General features: G+C 37.0%; 1 protein-coding gene across 1 annotated transcript in view; it reads right to left on the bottom strand.

Moving 5' to 3' along the window:
• Window positions 1-2,772: 2,772 nt before the first annotated feature.
• LOC108258234 (uncharacterized) overlaps window positions 2,773-17,932 on the bottom strand; it is a 51,546-nt gene continuing 36,386 nt past the window's right edge. The window contains 5 exon segments of the mRNA XM_053675920.1: window positions 2,773-4,913; window positions 5,794-5,913; window positions 6,087-6,179; window positions 6,343-6,466; window positions 6,678-6,795. Coding sequence (XP_053531895.1) covers window positions 3,682-4,913; window positions 5,794-5,913; window positions 6,087-6,179; window positions 6,343-6,466; window positions 6,678-6,795 — 1,687 coding nt within the window. The 3' untranslated portion in view covers window positions 2,773-3,681.

Here is a 17,932-nt window from a genome sequence, read left to right as displayed (position 1 = left end):
TTAGCTTTGTGGAGATGTGCAGACAGAAAAATATACGTCTTCAGATGGAAGAAAGAAAGAATGGAACATGTGACTGCCAGGTATTTCTTGTTGCCCAGGTGTGCCCTGTTAGATTAACTGCTTAAAGAATTAATAGCTCTTAATTTCTACTCTTCATTTGAGTCCTAGGCTTCACCTGTGAAGACTATATGTTGTTAAATTCTGATCCATCGTCTCATATTCATCTTTTGATCTCAAACCCAAATGTCTTCAATGTATAGCAAAAACAAAAGAATTGACCTTGCAGTTCCAATACCTTTGGAGGAGACTGTGTAGTTCTGGGATAAAGAAGTTATTCTGGGTATTCTTGAAAATTCCATATAAAATTGTCAGCTGAATCTGTAGTCGATTAAAATAGTAACATTTTTGTGTTTGAGGCTGGTTCATTAATTTTATACTAAATAGGATTTTTTTTAAAAACTTTCTTAAAAGGTTCAGAAAAGAGTGTCATAAAACAAACTAATGCTAATTAAATCAGATTAATGCAAAAACAATCATCACAATTACTGATCACAATCAGGATAGAATTTAAAATTTACCACAATAAAAATAGAAAACTGATTTTTTTTAACTTAGTTTTTGGATTTATAAACCTGAATTCTCTTCCATGGATAGGATCTCAAATGTATTTTTTAATGATAATGTTCCTCTTAGTAACATTGCACATTGATGATTAAATGTCAAATATTACCACAATTATTAAATAACAAAAAATAAAAAACTTGTCATAAAGGATTCCAATAACAAACCTTCTATAATATTGTGGAACCATTTCTATAAGATTACTACAGGAATTGTCTTATAGGACAAGACAAATATCCTTTAAGACCACTTCTAAAGGATTTTTTTCATTGGATCCAGCTTTTGCTAATATTTAATTGTCAGCACAGCATTTGTAAACTTTAAATATAAGAAATTAACTTTATAAAACTTTGTGTTCCAAGAATTATTACGGATTAAGATGTTTACGCGATGGCTTGATTAGATAGATGATTAAACTAGCCTGATCTACTTGCGGTTTGATTGATTGATTAGAGCGAGAGAGAGAATTAAATGGTGATTAAACTACCCAGATCTACCTGTGGATTCAACGGTTTGAACACAGTCCCTCCAGCCAATCAGTTGTTGGTTTGTTCGTTTTTTACACAAGGGACGAAATTTATTATAGCGTGCGTTAGCCATTTAGCTACATTATATTCGTTTTTAAACCAAGGCTGAATCCCAAATGTCTCGTCTTTGACCATGTAGTGAACTACACAGGGTGAATCGCCACCGGATCATTCTCCATGTACTGCACTTTGAATGGAGGAGGTATCCATATGGGATCCACCCTCTAACTGATAACAGAACAGCTCAGCTAGTTTAACTCACCTCAGAAAGAACGTAGTGAACATCTTCACATACAGACACAATAACAAGCTTTTATTTTTACATTGATAACAATGTTAATATTAAACCCAATCAGAAATATTTTACGTGGAAATGATTACCTCAGTGAGAAAGCTTAACTGTTCACTCAGAGGGGAAAAAGCCTGCACCTCGTCTTCTTCATGTATGAGTTTACAGAGGAGTTCATGTTCACAACACCTCCGCCTGCTGGATCATTCTGTTATTCACAAGTGGGAGACGCTTCAGCGTGACTCACTTAAGGTGGACTTCTCTCCCTGTCCACGGGCTTCAAAAGAAAATTCATACACTGACAAGTAAAAAGTGAAAAGAAGTTAACTAAAGAAGTTAATCCAAAAGGCTTTTTAAATTTTATTTAGAATTTGAGCAAAAACATTAACCTAAAAAAGTATTTTCACTGTGCACCTTATATTCCAAGAGATACGCTTATTTTGTGTTCATACATGAATAGAAATTGCATCAAATAGTAATGGGTCCCTACCCAAACCTACCATTCATGTTTAGTAATGATAACGTTAACCTTATGAAATGCCTGCTGAAACCCGATTTTTACAATGGTGGCCATGTTGCTTAAGCAGTCGGGTCATTATGAAATATTCAGACATGTATTAACTCATAGATGCACCATACCAAATTTGAGCTTGATATGGTTAATGTAGCGGTGTCCAGTCTTATCTGTAAAGGGGAATTGCAAGACACCCTATACAATTGTGTGCTTCCACATACGGGTGTGATGGTAAGGTGTCCACAAACCTTTGGGCATTTTAAGTTGGGAATGGAGACAATCCATACAGGATTTCATGGAGGTTTTTTTTGTGATTGTTGCCACCAAAAATACCTGTTTTTGTTGTGTCTTTTTTTCATAATTGGAGGGGTTGTAGCAGAAAACTACTTGAATTGGCGAATTGCACACAAAATTGATTTGCATGGTCTTCGCAGTGATGTTTGTTGGTATATGAGACCTTTTAGCTGTACTCATGTTCGAAGCACATGAATCGAAGAGGGCTTTGGCTGAACATGGGTTGTGGTGAAGTTACACCATGTATTGGCCCAAATCTTGGAAAATCTATGGTAATTGTGAAAAATTGCAAGCTCCGCCGAATATTGCGGAGTTTGCTTGATTTTGCGTTGATTTCTGCAATCGCAAAATCCTGGAGGGACTGAAGGAGAGCTTTCTTGCCACAAAGATATGAAATATTTGCAATAACCATATACATAGCTTTTAATATGGTTTGTTAGTGTTGTAAATCTTTCTGAATGACCATCAAAATACTGCAGTTTCATCAGAAGTAAGATACCTGATGAATCAAGAGACCAAGAGCCAGGTTATTATATTAAAAAAAGATGGTTTAATGCATGCTTGAAGACAACCTGGGCATTCTATAGTCTAAACAAATGTTGGACACAGCCAGTTTTTATGTGTGCAGATATCGATGTGTGGGTGCATCTGTACCATATAGATAATGCCGGAGGCTAAGATAGGAGAAAAACATGAACAAGAACAAAACATCATGACCCAAACGCATGCACATTGTGAGTGAACAAAGACAGTTACAAAAAAAAAATCACATTAAATTTAATTGATCTTAAAATGAATAAATCTTGTATAGATTAACAAATAATCATGGGGAAAAAAGAAAATTATGCCACATAAGCAATGAGCTACCTTAATATAATTACGGTGTATAAGAATATGCATTGTATGAGAATTGATCGTTTCATGTTCAAAGTTCCCAGTACACAGATTTTGTTTATTCAAATGATCACATTTTTTGGAGAATTAGACCGCAGAAGCCAGGCCACTATGGCTGACTTCAGTGCATTCTCCTGGGCTTGCCTCTTACCTAACCCTCTTTGTAAACAAATGCTCATGGACCAGTACTCAGCAGTAGCTAACATTACTAGTGTTCGTTTGAAGCTGTTATAACATATATAATCAAATAGAGCCAAAAATATGTGTATACAATATTTACAAAGTGTGTTCATTGCTAGCTGTCTATTCTATGCATACCGACATAGGTTACTGTTTCCCTGTTTATTTTTGACACATTCATTACATTCATATAAGTGCCTTATACAAATCATGTTAACTGTTAAAGATCGATTTATTATTATAATAATTATTATTAATTTTATATTCAGAAAAAGATTGAATAATGCATCACAGGCTGATGACTCCATGCTGGAGCACTTGGTTATTAAATGCATCTGAATAAGCAAATATCAAATCACTTTCTATGATATGTGAATATGTTGGTGTTGTACTAGTCTACTCTTCTGATTAAAACGTTTCCCACAATGTGAGCACTGATACGGCTTTTCTCCTGTGTGAATATGTAAGTGTCTTTTGAGATGACTCTGTTGATTAAAACTCTTCCCACACTGTGCACAATGATACGGCTTTTCCCCACTGTGAATGCGCTGATGTACTTTGAGACTACCCTTCTCTCTAAACATCTTCCTACAGTATGAACACTGATACAACTTTTCTCCTGAGTGAATGCGTTGGTGTCTCTGAAGATGACTCCTTTGATTAAAACTCTTCTCACACTCCGAGCAGTGATATGGCTTTTCTTCTGAGTGAATGCGCTGGTGTAGATCGAGATTACACTGTCGATTAAAGCTCTTCCCACACTGTGTGCAGGAATATGGCTTCTCTCCTGTGTGAATATACAAGTGTCTTTGAAGATTATTCAGTTGATTAAAACTCTTCCCACACTGTGAACAGTGATATGGCTTTTCTCCATTGTGAATGCGCTGATGAACTTTGAGATGGCGTTTTTCAGTGAACATCTTCCCGCACTGTGAGCAGCGATATGGTTTATCTCCTGTGTGAATATGCAAGTGTGTTTTGAGATGGCCCTGTTGATTAAAACTCTTCCCACACTGTGAGCAATGATATGACTTATCTCCATTGTGAATGCGGTGGTGTACATTGAGATTACCTTTATCTGTAAACATCTTCCTGCAGTATGAGCACTGATATGGCTTTTCTCCTGAATGAATGCGTTGATGTCGCTGAAGATTACTGTGTTTTGAAAAACTCTTGCCACACTCAAAGCAGCGATATGGCTTTTCACCTGTGTGAGTGTGCTGGTGTCGTTGGAGATCGCCCTTTCTAATAAAACTCCTCCCACATTCTAAGCAATGATGTGGCTTTTCTCCTGTGTGAGTATGCTGGTGTACTTGGAGATTATAGTGTTGGGTAAAACTCTTCCCACACTGTGAGCAGGGATAGACTCCTTTCTGCATTTGTTTATTAGAGGAGTAACTGTTGGGTGTAACAGACGCTGTTTGCTGAATACTGGAGCTTATTGCGGTGAGATGGTTCTCATGTTGTAACTCTCCTGATTGCAGCAGTCTCACATATTCCTCATAGTGGTATCTTCTGATGTGTTTGTGGAGGTTAATTTGAGATGTATAGGAAAGTGGACACCAAGAGCAGGAGACCTGGGCAGCATTCATGTCTGGAGCAGAAAATAAACAGCATTAGAAAATCATTGCGAAAATAGTTAACACATTTTAAGAAAAAGCAATGAATGCAATAAAAGTTCTATGAATTATAGATAATCAGAGACAATGACAAATAGAACTTCTGGTGAAGATGTACAGATAATGGCTAACCAAATCACACAGAGCAAGCCACCTACTAAGAGGACAGTGCTGCTGCCTCAGCATTGTCCACATTTTTAAAAATGTGCAAAGCTTGGCATGATAACACACATCCTTCAAGGTTTGGTCCAGGATGATGTTTGCAACATAAATACTGGAAAAAGAGGTAGACCCTGTCTAACTCTTGTTGGGACCAGAAGATGGAAAATAAACTGCAGTGGTGCAGAAGGACACTCCACACCCAGTTTTTGAGGAGCAGACGGAACTATCCATCTTATGCTGCATGGACTCAGCAACAAAAGGGACAGGCTAGCTAGCCCACATATATTCTGTTTCCACATTTAAGAGGCCATGCACTTTACTATTGAGTCTGAGAACTTGCTCATTATCATAAGCTTCGAGTGCTACTGCTAAGAACAAAGTGTCAGCTCAGGCTTGTACATTTCAGACAGTGCTCCCTGTTTGGCCCAGGTGATGACACACTCGACTTTGTACCTTATATTTACTGTGTTGTTCCACATACATCGACTGAAAAGCAACAATAAATTGATGCCATCAGTTTGGCTGGTTCACAGCTACCACTGTTGCTGAAGATCATCTAGGTGTGGATGACACTTGATTTCCCACAATATACAGGCTGTTCTTCCTGATTGGGAGCTCCAATTACAATAAATGTTTATATTAATACATTATATAGCACAGCAAGAATATGAATGAGTATCAGTGTTACTTAACCCCGGTCTGTTGTTGTACAGAGAGAGTCCTCATCTTCAGACTTGTCCTTTTTTATATGCTTTCTTTCAAATCCTCCACTCTGTTCGCCTACATTTTCCACAGAGTTTGACGTCCCATCACCTGAAATTCCACCATTTACATTTAAATACTTTCAGCTCAAGTAAATCTATGAAGAACAATGAATATTTATGGGGAAACGAGTGTTGAAGGACTACTCCAGTCAGAAATAAAACATAATTAAAATTATACATTACTGAGACCAATCTAGACTCTTGTAGACCCTGATGTCTTACGGAGATTGTCTTCATCTTCCGGTTCTTCCTTTTTCACATGATTCTGTTGGTCCACAGGTGTGATGTGTCCCAAAGTGCCTGGCAGCACTTCACCTGAAATTTCATTTATTAAATTTAAATGTTGCAATTTAACATACAAATGTAAAGTAGAAAACAAAAATCTAAAAAGTAAGTGATGTGGTTCATTCACAAATTATGGTATACTAATATTATTAATGAACAATAGTTTGGACTGTTAGTTGCCATGTTGACTTACAGAGATATTCTTCATCTACAGTTTCTTCCTTCTTTACATTTTTCTGAAGGTCCATAAGGGTGATGTGTTCCAGAGAGCCTCCACCTGAAGCCTTACTAGTTATTGTCTGTACATCCCCACACAGCTAATGACCAAAGAGTAACAACACTTGTTCACAAAAGATTACTTGTTCATTCTGAGACTACTGAGTAAATAATAACTTTGGTTTTCCTTGAATAGTAGGACAGAATGCAACCTACCATTGATGAAACTTGATTAAGGGAAGAACATTCAGACAGCCAGGTGAATCACTTAAGTATTAAACATTTAATTACACATATATGGTTAATTGTTACCTGTGAGCCAGGAGTACCAAGAGTGAATGGAGGATTTTTAGAAGACCACAGTCGAACCTCTGCTAATTCCATTGTAAGTTGTAAGATCTTATGAGGCCTAAAGCTTTGTGTTTCTGGAAATTAAGGCTCTGATCATACTGTAGAACCTACTATAAACTAATACACTTCATAGAGGATTCATGCAGACAGTTCAGTTAGTTTAACTTAGCTCAGGTTTTAAAGTACAGTGTAGTGAATACCCTCAAATACAGCCACAATTGCAGGTTTATGGTTTTAAATCAACCAAATTTGTTATTATACCACCCAGTTAGGAATATTTTAATGTAGAAGAGGATTACCTCAGTACGAAAGCTCAATTGCTCACTCAGAGGGGAAGAAAAAAATCCTGCATCTCCTCTTCTTCTGTTGTGAGTTTAAAGGAGCAATTAATGTCCACAGTGCCTCCTGCTGGAGCATTGTGTCACAATACATAAGTATGAGGCTCAAGAACAGGAGCTGCTTCTTTCTATCCATGGGTTTCAGAATAATATTCATACAGTGACAATTCCATATTGAAACAGTTTAACGTTTAATAGTTTTGTTAACTTTTGATAAATGCTGGCAGCGCCAACATGCTGCCCTCTTAAGTTTCAATCAACGAAAATGTGCTCATGTCCCGGTTCCTATTAAATATTTACACCATTTAATGAATGTCACAACATTATAGAGAGGCCTTTCATTTATGGCATATATAGACAAGCAAACAAACAAATAAACATTCACTTACTTTTACATCTCACTTTCATCAAACACATATTTTTACTTTGTTATTGTGGTCCTCTTGACTGGATCAAGTTCAAGTATTTTTTTTAAATATAATAATTAAATGTAATTTCTACAAGGAATGGCTGATATACATAAACTACCAGAGCTAATGACAATTCTGGGAAAAAATCTTCAAATCTTTAAATAATAATTCCATTCAATTCATTTGATTTGTATTGTGATTTTTAACAAAAGCAGAGTTGCAGAAATCTAGATATAACATTTTTATTTAAATGAATCCCTAATGAGCAAGCCAGAGGTGACAGTAGCAAGGAAAAAGTTCCTGAGACAACAAGGGGAAGAAACCTTGAGGGAAACTAGACTCAAAAGAAAACCCATCCTCATCTGGGTGACAATGGGTAGTGTGATTATGAGGCATTTCTCTTCTATAACTGTATATTTTATAGTCAAGCAGTGTGAAGTGTGTTAGGAAGAACTTGAGTATGGCTGTGGTCATCATCAGAATTTAAAGTTTCTTGTACAAAGCTGAAGTTGTCAACTGTTCAGTGATGGAGACTTGAGTGTAAACTGTTCTTAGCGATTACTGTCTTAAAGTAATCTAAGAAAGAATATCCACAGCCATCATTAAGGGTGTATGTAATGGTTTGAGAAGATGTACAATGTGAGTGCAAGCAGGGACTTAGGCAAGACCAGCTATGACAGCATAACTAAAAGGGAGAGCCAAAAGGTAACACAGAAGGTAACATGAGGGCTTGCTAACATGAGGGCGCCCTAGGACATAAAGTGGCCAGTCAATCCACGGTCAAGAAACCTGATTAAACGCGAGAGACTGGAGATGACAGCATCTAAACATCCCAGTTCACCACAATACTCGTGAACGCTCCAGATCTGCTCCTTTACCTAAGAAAAATGTTATTAACAAAAGGCTCAACTAAACAAGTATGTTTTTATCCTAGATGTAAAGACTGAGACTGTGTCTGAGTTTTGAACACTAACTGGAAGTCTGTTCCATTACTGTGGGTCTTTCTTAGAGAAAGCTCTGCCCCTGCTGTAGCCTTCATTATTCAAGGTACCTCTGAAGAGCCTGCACCTTTTGTTCCAAGCAGGCATGGTGGGTCATAAAAGACCAAAAGTTCACCCAGGCACTGCAGTGCCAGGCCCTTCAAATCTTCATAATTATTTTTTAATCAATGCAAAATTTTACTGGGAGCCACTACAGTGTGGATAATATTGGGGTGATGTGGTCATTTTCTGGTTCTAGTAAGGACTCTGGCTGCTGCAGTCTTGACTAACCAGAGCTTGTTTATGCACCTACTGGAGCATCTGGACAGCATGGCATTAGCTACTGTCCAGGCTGGCATCCAGCCTAGCAACAACAAAAGTATTAACTAGCTTTACTGCATCATGAAATGGCAGTACACAGTATTTCTTGAATTAGCAATATGATGAAAGAAGGCTATACTACTATTATTATCTACATAAGCTTCAGTTGAAATACTGAAGACAATAATTACACCAAGGCCTTTTAATTCTGTATCATGTAACTGAAAGGACATACAGAGTTAATCAGCATCCAGTATCTAATGTACTTCTCAACTAAGCTGCTATCTCTCACCTGGCTTTGTTGAAACATACCAGTGTGTCATCAGCATAATAGTGAAAGTTAATACCATGTTTATGAATATTTGTATTGAGACGTATCATATATAGAGAAACGAGCAGTGTCCCAGAACAGAGCCTTGGGTAACAGCAAACTTTACTTTAGTGTGCATAGAGATGCCATCATTTACCTCTACATAATGATCAGTCAAATAAGGCATTTTCTAGTCTATCAAGGAGAATAGTATGATCAGTGCTGTCAAAAGCTGCACTAAGCGCAAGCAACACAAGTAAGGACACATAATCCTAATCAAAGGCCAGCAGTAGGTCATTCACCACTTTAACCAGTGCTTCCTCTTTGCTATGATGAGGCCTAACTCCTGTACTACATGTTAATCCTATGCAAGTATGAGCCTAACTGCTGTAGTACAGTACAACCTTTTTTAGGATATTGGAAATAAAAGGGAGATTTGACATTGGCCTATGGTTGGACAACTGACAGGGGACAGGGACAGGCCAGGTTCTTTTAAACCAGGGTTTGATAACTGCCGGTTTAAAAGATTTCTGTACTTAGATTTGATTATATTTAGAAGAGGCTCAGTTGCTTTTGTTAGTAACTGTTTGAAGCAATGAGTAGGTAAGTGCACATTTGATGATTTTCATTTGTTTTGCGCCTCCCAAATGTTCTTCTCAGTGATGCAAACACCTCACTTAGTGCACAGTTGTGCACTGAGAAATACAACTTCTTTTTCTATCCTAGTTATAGTCCGTTTGCGTTGTTCTGTGAAGGGAGTAGTACACATCTTTCTAAGATAACTTCAATTTCTTGCCAATTTCTCACATGGAATAGTCTTCATTTCTCAAACAAAAACTATAGACTGACAAGCTTCTTAAGAAAGCTCTTTCTTTCTGGTCATTTTGAGACACTGATAAAACCCAGAAAATGCTGATCCTCCAGATACCCAAATAGCCCAAAGCTGGTCAGGTTTATTGCTTCCTTACACAGCACAACGAATTTCAGCTGTGCTAACATAATTGGACAAGGATTTTCAAATGATAATTTAGCCTTTTTACATGATAACTTAATACAATGGAATTAGAACACAGACATGATTGTTGCCTAAAATGAGCTTTGATATACCCATGTTGATATTCCATTACAACCAGATTCCAACTATAATAATTATTTACAACATTTACACTGTCTACACTGTATTTCTGTTCTAATGTAATTTTAGCTTAAAATAAATTGTGATTTTCTTTCAAAAACAAGCCAATTTCTAAGTGATTCCAAATGTTTGCATGGTAGTGTACATACCTTACACAAATCATGATTACTGTTAAAGGTCTGTTTATTCAAAGTTTTGTTTTTTATTTAGAGATCATACATCACAGTCATCTGACTCCATGCTAGAGCACTCAGGTCTTAAAGGCACCTAAAAAAGTAAATCTCAAATCAGTAACTATGATACGTGAATTTGTTGGTGGTGTATGAAATTACTCCTTTGATTAAAGCTCTTCCAACACTCTGAACAGTGATATGGCTTTTCTCCTGTGTGAACGTGCTGGTGTCTTTGTAGATTACTCCGTCGAATAAAACTCTTCCTACACTCTGAGCAGTGATACGCTTTTCTTCTGTGTGAATGCGCTGGTGTATTTGTAATACACTCCATCAAATAAAACTCTTCCCATAGTCTGAGCAGTGATAGGGCTTTTCTCCTGTGTGAATGCGATGGTGTTATCTGAGATTACTCCAGTCAGTAAAACTCTTCCCACGCTGTGAGCAGGGATAGACTTCTTTCTGCATTTGTTTATTAGAGGAGTTACTGTTGGGTGTAACGGAGGCTGTTTGCTGAATACTGGAGCTTATTGCGGTGATATGGTTCTTATCTTTTAACTCTCCTGACTGTAGCAGTCTCTTGTATTCTTCATAATGGTATCTTCTGATGTGTTTGTGGAGGTCAATTTGAGATGTACAGGAAAGTGAACACAGAGAGCAGGAAAAGGCCTGTAGCTGGGCATCATACATTTCTGGAGTGGAAAATGAACAGTATTAGAAACTCATTTTGAAAATAAACTATTTTTAGAAAAAAGAATGAATGTAAATAAGGCTCTATAAATAATAGATCAGGCAATGACAAACATAACTTCTTGTGAAGATGTACAGAGAATGGCTAACCAAGTTACAGTGCAAATCTAAAATGGAAACACTAGAGGTAAGCCATCCAGAGCCATATAACCCTGTGGGTCTTGCCTGGTGTCCCATTGAAGCTAAGCAGGGTTGAGCCTGGCCAGTACCGTAGATGGGAGACATTCTGGAGAAAACTAAGGTTGCTGCTGGAAGTGGTCTTTTGGATGAGGTGTTAAACTGAGGTCCTGACTCTTTGTTGTTATTAAAAATCCCAGAACGTCTCAAAGTGTTGGGGTAAATAAATGTAAAGAATTAATTATTATCCATTTATTATGTTTTTTTTTTTTTTTTTTTTTTTTTTTTATAGGAGGTTCTAAGGGATCCCAACAAGGCCACAACAAAAATGCTATTGTTGTTTAGACATGATTCCCTCCATTTGTGTTTGCAATTCAGCATACAGCTGTTGGCTCTTTCAGCAAGACGAGGAAAATATAAATGAATGTTTATTACATTTTGAATAACCTTAGCTTATGATTATTATTTAGGAAAACTTTACTGTAATACAAGTCAATAACGTTTTATTGCCCACCAAGTAAAACCCACCTGAACTGTGCCCAACACATACAGTATCTCACAAAAGTCAGTACACCCCTCACATTTTTGTGAATATTTGATTATATCTTTTCATGTGACAACACTGAAGAAATGACACTTTCCTACAATGTAAAGTAGTGAGTGTACAGCTTGTGTAACAGTGTAAATTTGCTGTCCCCTCAAAATAACTCAACACACAGCCATTAATGTCTAAACCACTGGCAAAAAAAGTGAGTACACCCCTAAGTGAAAATGTCAAAATTGGGCCCAATTAGCCATTTTCCCTCCCTGGTGTCATGTGACTTGTTAGTGTTTATTTATTGAAATAATTTTTCATAACTGACAATACTGATTATCAGCCTGGATTTTTTATATATGTTTATAAACATCAACACATTCACTTAACCAATAAGAAAAATCTAAAAGTGTATAGGCCTCTTTTTCTAGGTACAATGTAACACCATAGTAAAGCATCTGAGAGCAGCAACAGGTAAGGCATGGAGATTGCCCAAACACTTTTCTGATAATGTGTGCTTTCTGGGGAAGTAAGTATTCTTGTATGAGGGAAAGTTAATGTCATCTTAGTTAAGCCCTGGAACTTTCCTTTGGCACCACTGCAACACCTAAGAAGTTCTAAATAATGCCAATGAAAGCTGGTAGGCCTTTAGACTTAATATTTGACCTTTCAACAGGTACATATTCTAAATCTTGTGGGGACCAGAAGGAGGAAAAACCTTGCAGTGCTGCAGCAGGATATTCCATATCCAGCTTTTGAACTGCACCATCAAACATCAGAAGGTATTATCCATCTCATGCTACATGCATTCAACAAAAGGGACAGACTGGCTATCCTGCATATAATAATAATAATAATAATAATAATAATAACAATAATAATAATAATAATAATAATAATAATAATAATAATAATAATAATAATAATAAATTTTATTTATAGGCACCTTTAATTGCACTCAGGGACACCTTACAAGCAATAAAACACAAAATATAAAATGACAGGAGGCCATCAATTTGGCCTAAAAAAAAAAACCACAGAGGCACTCACTGCAGGCTTAAAAACACCACAATAAAATAATAACAATAAAAAGATACATATACACAGTCACTGAAAAGATGTGTTTTGAGGCAAGATTTAAAAACAAAAATAGTTTCAATGTTTCAGAGATCCTGAGGAAGCAGGTTCCATAAATGAGGGGCTGCGTAGCTAAACATTGGAGACTCCATAGAGGACAAACACATGCAAGGGAGAACTAAGATAAGAGATAAGATGATCCAAGAGTCCGTACAGGATTGTATATGGAAAGAAAATCGGGCAAATAGGAAGGAGCCAGTTTGTTTAGTGCCTTATAGGTAAGAAGTAAAAAATTCAATGCATTTCACAGGAAGCCAGTGCAAACGTTGAAGGACAGGGGAAATGTGCTCATCCGAAGGAGCTCTAGAGGTGATTCGTGCAGCCGAGTTCTGAACTAACTGAAGTTTATAAGCAAGTTAGAGAGGGAGACCATAGAGAAGAGAATTACAATAAACGATGCATGATGTGACTAGTGCATGGACCATCATGGCAGTGCTCTTTGGTGAGAGGGCTGGACAGAGATGGTTAATGTTACGTATATGGAAGCATGCTATCTGAGTAATATTATTAATGTGAGTATTATCAAAGATAACACCCAAGCTCTTAACCTGCGTAAAGAGGGAAAATGGAGAATTGTCAATAGACAATTTGACTTTGCAAGATAATTTTTTTGAACCAACAAGTAAAATTTCAGTTTTGCTGTTATTAATTTAAGGAAGTTGTTTGAAAACCAAGTTTTAAATTCAGACAGACAACAGAAACAAAGGCGAGAGGAAGAACACGAGTGGTCTTAGAAAATAGGTAGAGCTAGGTGTCGTCAGCATACCACTGGAAATGGATGCCAAATTTTCTGAAAATAGTACGAAGCGGAAGGGGATAAATAATTAATACCAGGGGGCCCAAGAGTGATCCTTGCGGGACACCAGTAGTGATTTGGGATGCTTTTGGAACCGCCTTAATAGTACAGATTGAGTGCAACCCCGAGAAATAGGATGTGAACCAATCCATGGCAGTACCAACAATTCCAATAGATGGTAATCTATCTAATAGGATATTGTGAGAAATGGTGTTGAATGTCACAGTTAAAACCAGAAAAATTCAAGTAGATATCCCTGAATCAGCCAATACCACAGAGTCATTAGATTTTAACAAGGGGAGTCTCAGTACTATGATATAAATGAAAGCCAGATTGAAATTGTCTGTATAAATTATCACAGAGCTGGTCATGAACCTGAACCACAACAACCATTTCCAGAATTTTAGACAGAAACAAGTTTGAAATTGGGCAGAAATTATCAACGTTATTTGCGTGAGCACCTGGCTTCTTGAGTACAGGAGCTGTTATAGCAGTTTTAAGTTTATGTGGAAAACACCATTGATTATTGAAGAATAAATAAGATCAATGATTAAAGACGAAAGAACTGGTGACAGATTTTTACTAATTGGTTGGAAGAGGGTCTAATTGACAAGTAGTGGATTTAGATTTTCGAATAATTTTTGTTACCTCATCTATTGTAGGAAGTTTAAAAGTGGAGAGAGTAGAAGATAGAGGCAGAGGAGAACTGAGACAAGAATAATAGGCTTGGTTTGAAGCAGACAGTGACTGGAAAATATTTTCTATTTTTGTGTAAAAGAAGGTCAAAAAAAAGCATCACATAGGGCAGTTGAATGCAAGTGAGACGGGAGAGGATCAGGTGGCTTTAAAATATTATTCATCACAGAGAAAAGAGTTTGGACATTCTGGTTTTGACATGCAGACGTGTTAAACGATGACCTTGAGCTTTTAGCTGGTGCAGTTCTGGTGTGTACCACAGAGCTGAATTGACAAATGAAACAGTCCTGGATTTTAGAGGTGCACAGACATCAAGAAGCAACTGAAGGCCATCACTGTAATGAAATACTAGATCATCAGGAGTGGATAGATTGCCCTTGATAGGGAGGGTTGCAAGAGCCTTATCACTGTGGGCTCAAAATCCAACAAAAACTCTTAAGCACTTACGATAAAATGACTCACGGAAGTATGTTATTATTCTAAACCAATAGAGCAAGTATAAAAATAGAAAATGGACTAGGTACAATACAACAAACAGAAGTGTTCTCAAAGAGCTGTAAAGTGTAAACACTGAAAGACAGTGGTGAAGACTGCTGTATAGCTGACATGACCCTCTACATCATGTCTTCTCTTCAGCAGGATGGTGAAAGCTTGGTATCCCATACTTCCTGCGTTAGACCAAGTGAACTGACTGAAAGGCAACAATAAACTGCCAGCTGTCTGACTGCCTCACAGCTACCACTGTTGCTGAAGATCATCTGGATGTGGAGGACACTTGATTTCACACATGATACAGGAGGTCTTTCCTGATTGGGAACTTGCTTTACAAGAAGTGGTGATATTAATAAATTGCATAGTATAGCACAAGTTTGAATGAGAATTAAAGTGTCAGTGTTACTCAACCCCAGTCTGTCCTTGTATGGATGTTGTCTTCATCTTCAGACTCTTCCTCTTTTACATGCTTCCTTTTAAATCCTCCATTATTTTGGTCTACATCTTCTACAGAGTTTGATGTCCCACCATCTGAAATTCCAAGATTTACATTTAAATACTGTCAACTCAAATAAAACTATGAAGTACAAAAGGGAAACCAGTGCTGAAGGACTGATCCAGTCACAAATAGTTAAGCCTAGTTAAAACTTTAAAAAGTTATTCATAGGAGTGTAACAATATACGATTTGATTCAATTCATGATACTGGGTTCATGTTCTGATGTTTTCCAAATATTTTAAACAAAATTTGAATGAAGAAATACTATGAGTGAAAAGAGTACTCTATTTTTAATAAATGATAACCAATGCAAAACAATGTGCATTTTTGTCTTATAAAAAAAATGTCCCATAGATTCACTATACTTTAAAAATAAATACATCAATGTACAAATTCTCACCAAAATTTGATTGCATAAACCACTCTCTGCAGCATTTCATGATTTTGTGATCACAGAAATTAACATAAAATAATGCAAACTCCACAATAGTCGGAGGACCTTGCAATTTTGAAAATTACAGCAGATTTAGGCCAAGATGCATCATGTGACCCCATCACAATGCACATTCAGTCAAAATCCTCTTTGATTCATGTGTGTCAAACCCGTGTACAGCTAAAAGGTCTCATTTACCAACAAACATCACTGTGAAAGACCATGCAAAACAATTTCATGCAATTGCAAGTTCACCAATTGAAGTAGTTTTCTGCAAAAATGTAGAAAAATCTCCGCAGGTTGCATTGCAAATCTTTTTAAAAGACTAAAAAAATAATTAGCTCCACAGCATAGCTTGATTTGTCATTTTAGCTGGCAATAGAGCTCCAAAGTTGGCTGAAATTCCCAAAGTCTTTTTCAGGCACCACAGATCACAGAGGCATAAGGTTGGTGCCATTTCAAAGCTACAGAAGAGATCTTTTATGGATATATGGTGGTATAACTGTATAAAATTGTGGCAGCGGGGGAGTGGTCCAGTGTTGGCTGTGGACAGAGAGAAGGCAGGCTGAACCAGCAGGTAACGCATAATGATTCTCACCTGCAAGTGTGTGTGTGTGTGAGAGAGAGAGAGAGAGAGAGAGAGAGAGAAAGAGAGACAGCCAGCCAGCAGAGAGCCATGTGCATGCTCTTATAAAATAAAACAGCTGAAAAGGGAAAGTAAAAGAAAGAATAAAGCTCCTTTTGAGTTGTTCCAAGCCTGCCTCCAGCTTCATTCCCTACCCAAACCTAGGTGGTGCACCAAACATACAACTTGCGTCAGTAATAGGTATATGGTCATATTAGTTCTGCAGGTTATGAGGGACTATAACCAGGGCTCTACAGTGTGACCATTTCACCTGCATTTGCAACTAAAAAGTACTTTGTGTGACCGTGAAAAAATATATAGTCACACTGGTGCAAGTGAAAACTTTGTATTATACAAAGTTTTATAATACAATCGGAATAAAAATTACAACTCCAAAATGCATCTACACCACGCAACAGTTACTTTCACCACCTACACCACGCAACAGTTACTTTTCATCACCTCAGTAAACCGAACAAGTGTGTAAATACTGGCAAGAATCCATTATGAGGACAAGAGCAGCACTGTACATCATCTGCTTCTCTCAACTTCCCGATCTCACAAATAAACCATCTTTTATTGATCAAATGACCTGAACCTGCGACTGTGACCTGATCGTGTAAACACAACGGTGGGCGGAGTAAATTAATAGTAATGCTAACACTACAAGGTGGGTTTACTTCAAACTTCTTTATTAAATAATTCCTCACCAATCATAATCAAGAGTAGCAACTGTTCAGTCTGTAAACAGACAGTACACTGCCTCTCTCCTTCACTCACTTCACCAACTCTAATAGAGAGCACAGTCACTTCATTTAAACTCACATTTGCCAGATATCACTAGAAAAGTCAACTCCAGTATTCATGTTTTGATTTATTTTTTGGAAATTTATTATAGTTGTTAACAAAGTGGAACAACAGTGTTTTTTTGTATACAGCATAGAATAATATGTAATAAATAAATATTTTATTTAAAAAAATAAAGGCCTACTTGGGTGTTATATTGTGGCATATTAACGTTACAATCTCTTTAAAAAAAAAAACCAAACAAACAAAAAAAAACCCTAAACTTCAACCATACTCCTAAATAATTAGGAGCTCCTAAAAAAAATTGTTACCATAGAGCCCTGACAACCCTGCCAAAAAAAATGGAATCACCACACTTTACTTATATTTTTTTTTAAAATCAAACACTGATTCCTGTTTCAGCCCATTTGTTTCTCATTTGTCTTGTTGTGCATTTTTTAATGATCAATGTAACGTATCGGGACTGGAGGCGGATGCAGGCGCAGATCAAAGTCTTTATTGAACTTCAAACACAAAACCAAAGTAAACGCGGTCTTCACTGGGAAACGAGAACATTCGAGGCATGGAAACAAACCGATCCGACCGATACAAAAACGACAACTAATATAACTATACAATCAATAATACTGAGCGCCGTGCTCAGTAACCAAGGCGTTTAAATCCCAA

This window comes from Ictalurus punctatus, chromosome 25 (genome assembly GCF_001660625.3).
Source record: "Ictalurus punctatus breed USDA103 chromosome 25, Coco_2.0, whole genome shotgun sequence".
Taxonomy (NCBI): domain Eukaryota; kingdom Metazoa; phylum Chordata; class Actinopteri; order Siluriformes; family Ictaluridae; genus Ictalurus; species Ictalurus punctatus.
This window is presented reverse-complemented; position numbering and strand designations above follow the sequence as displayed.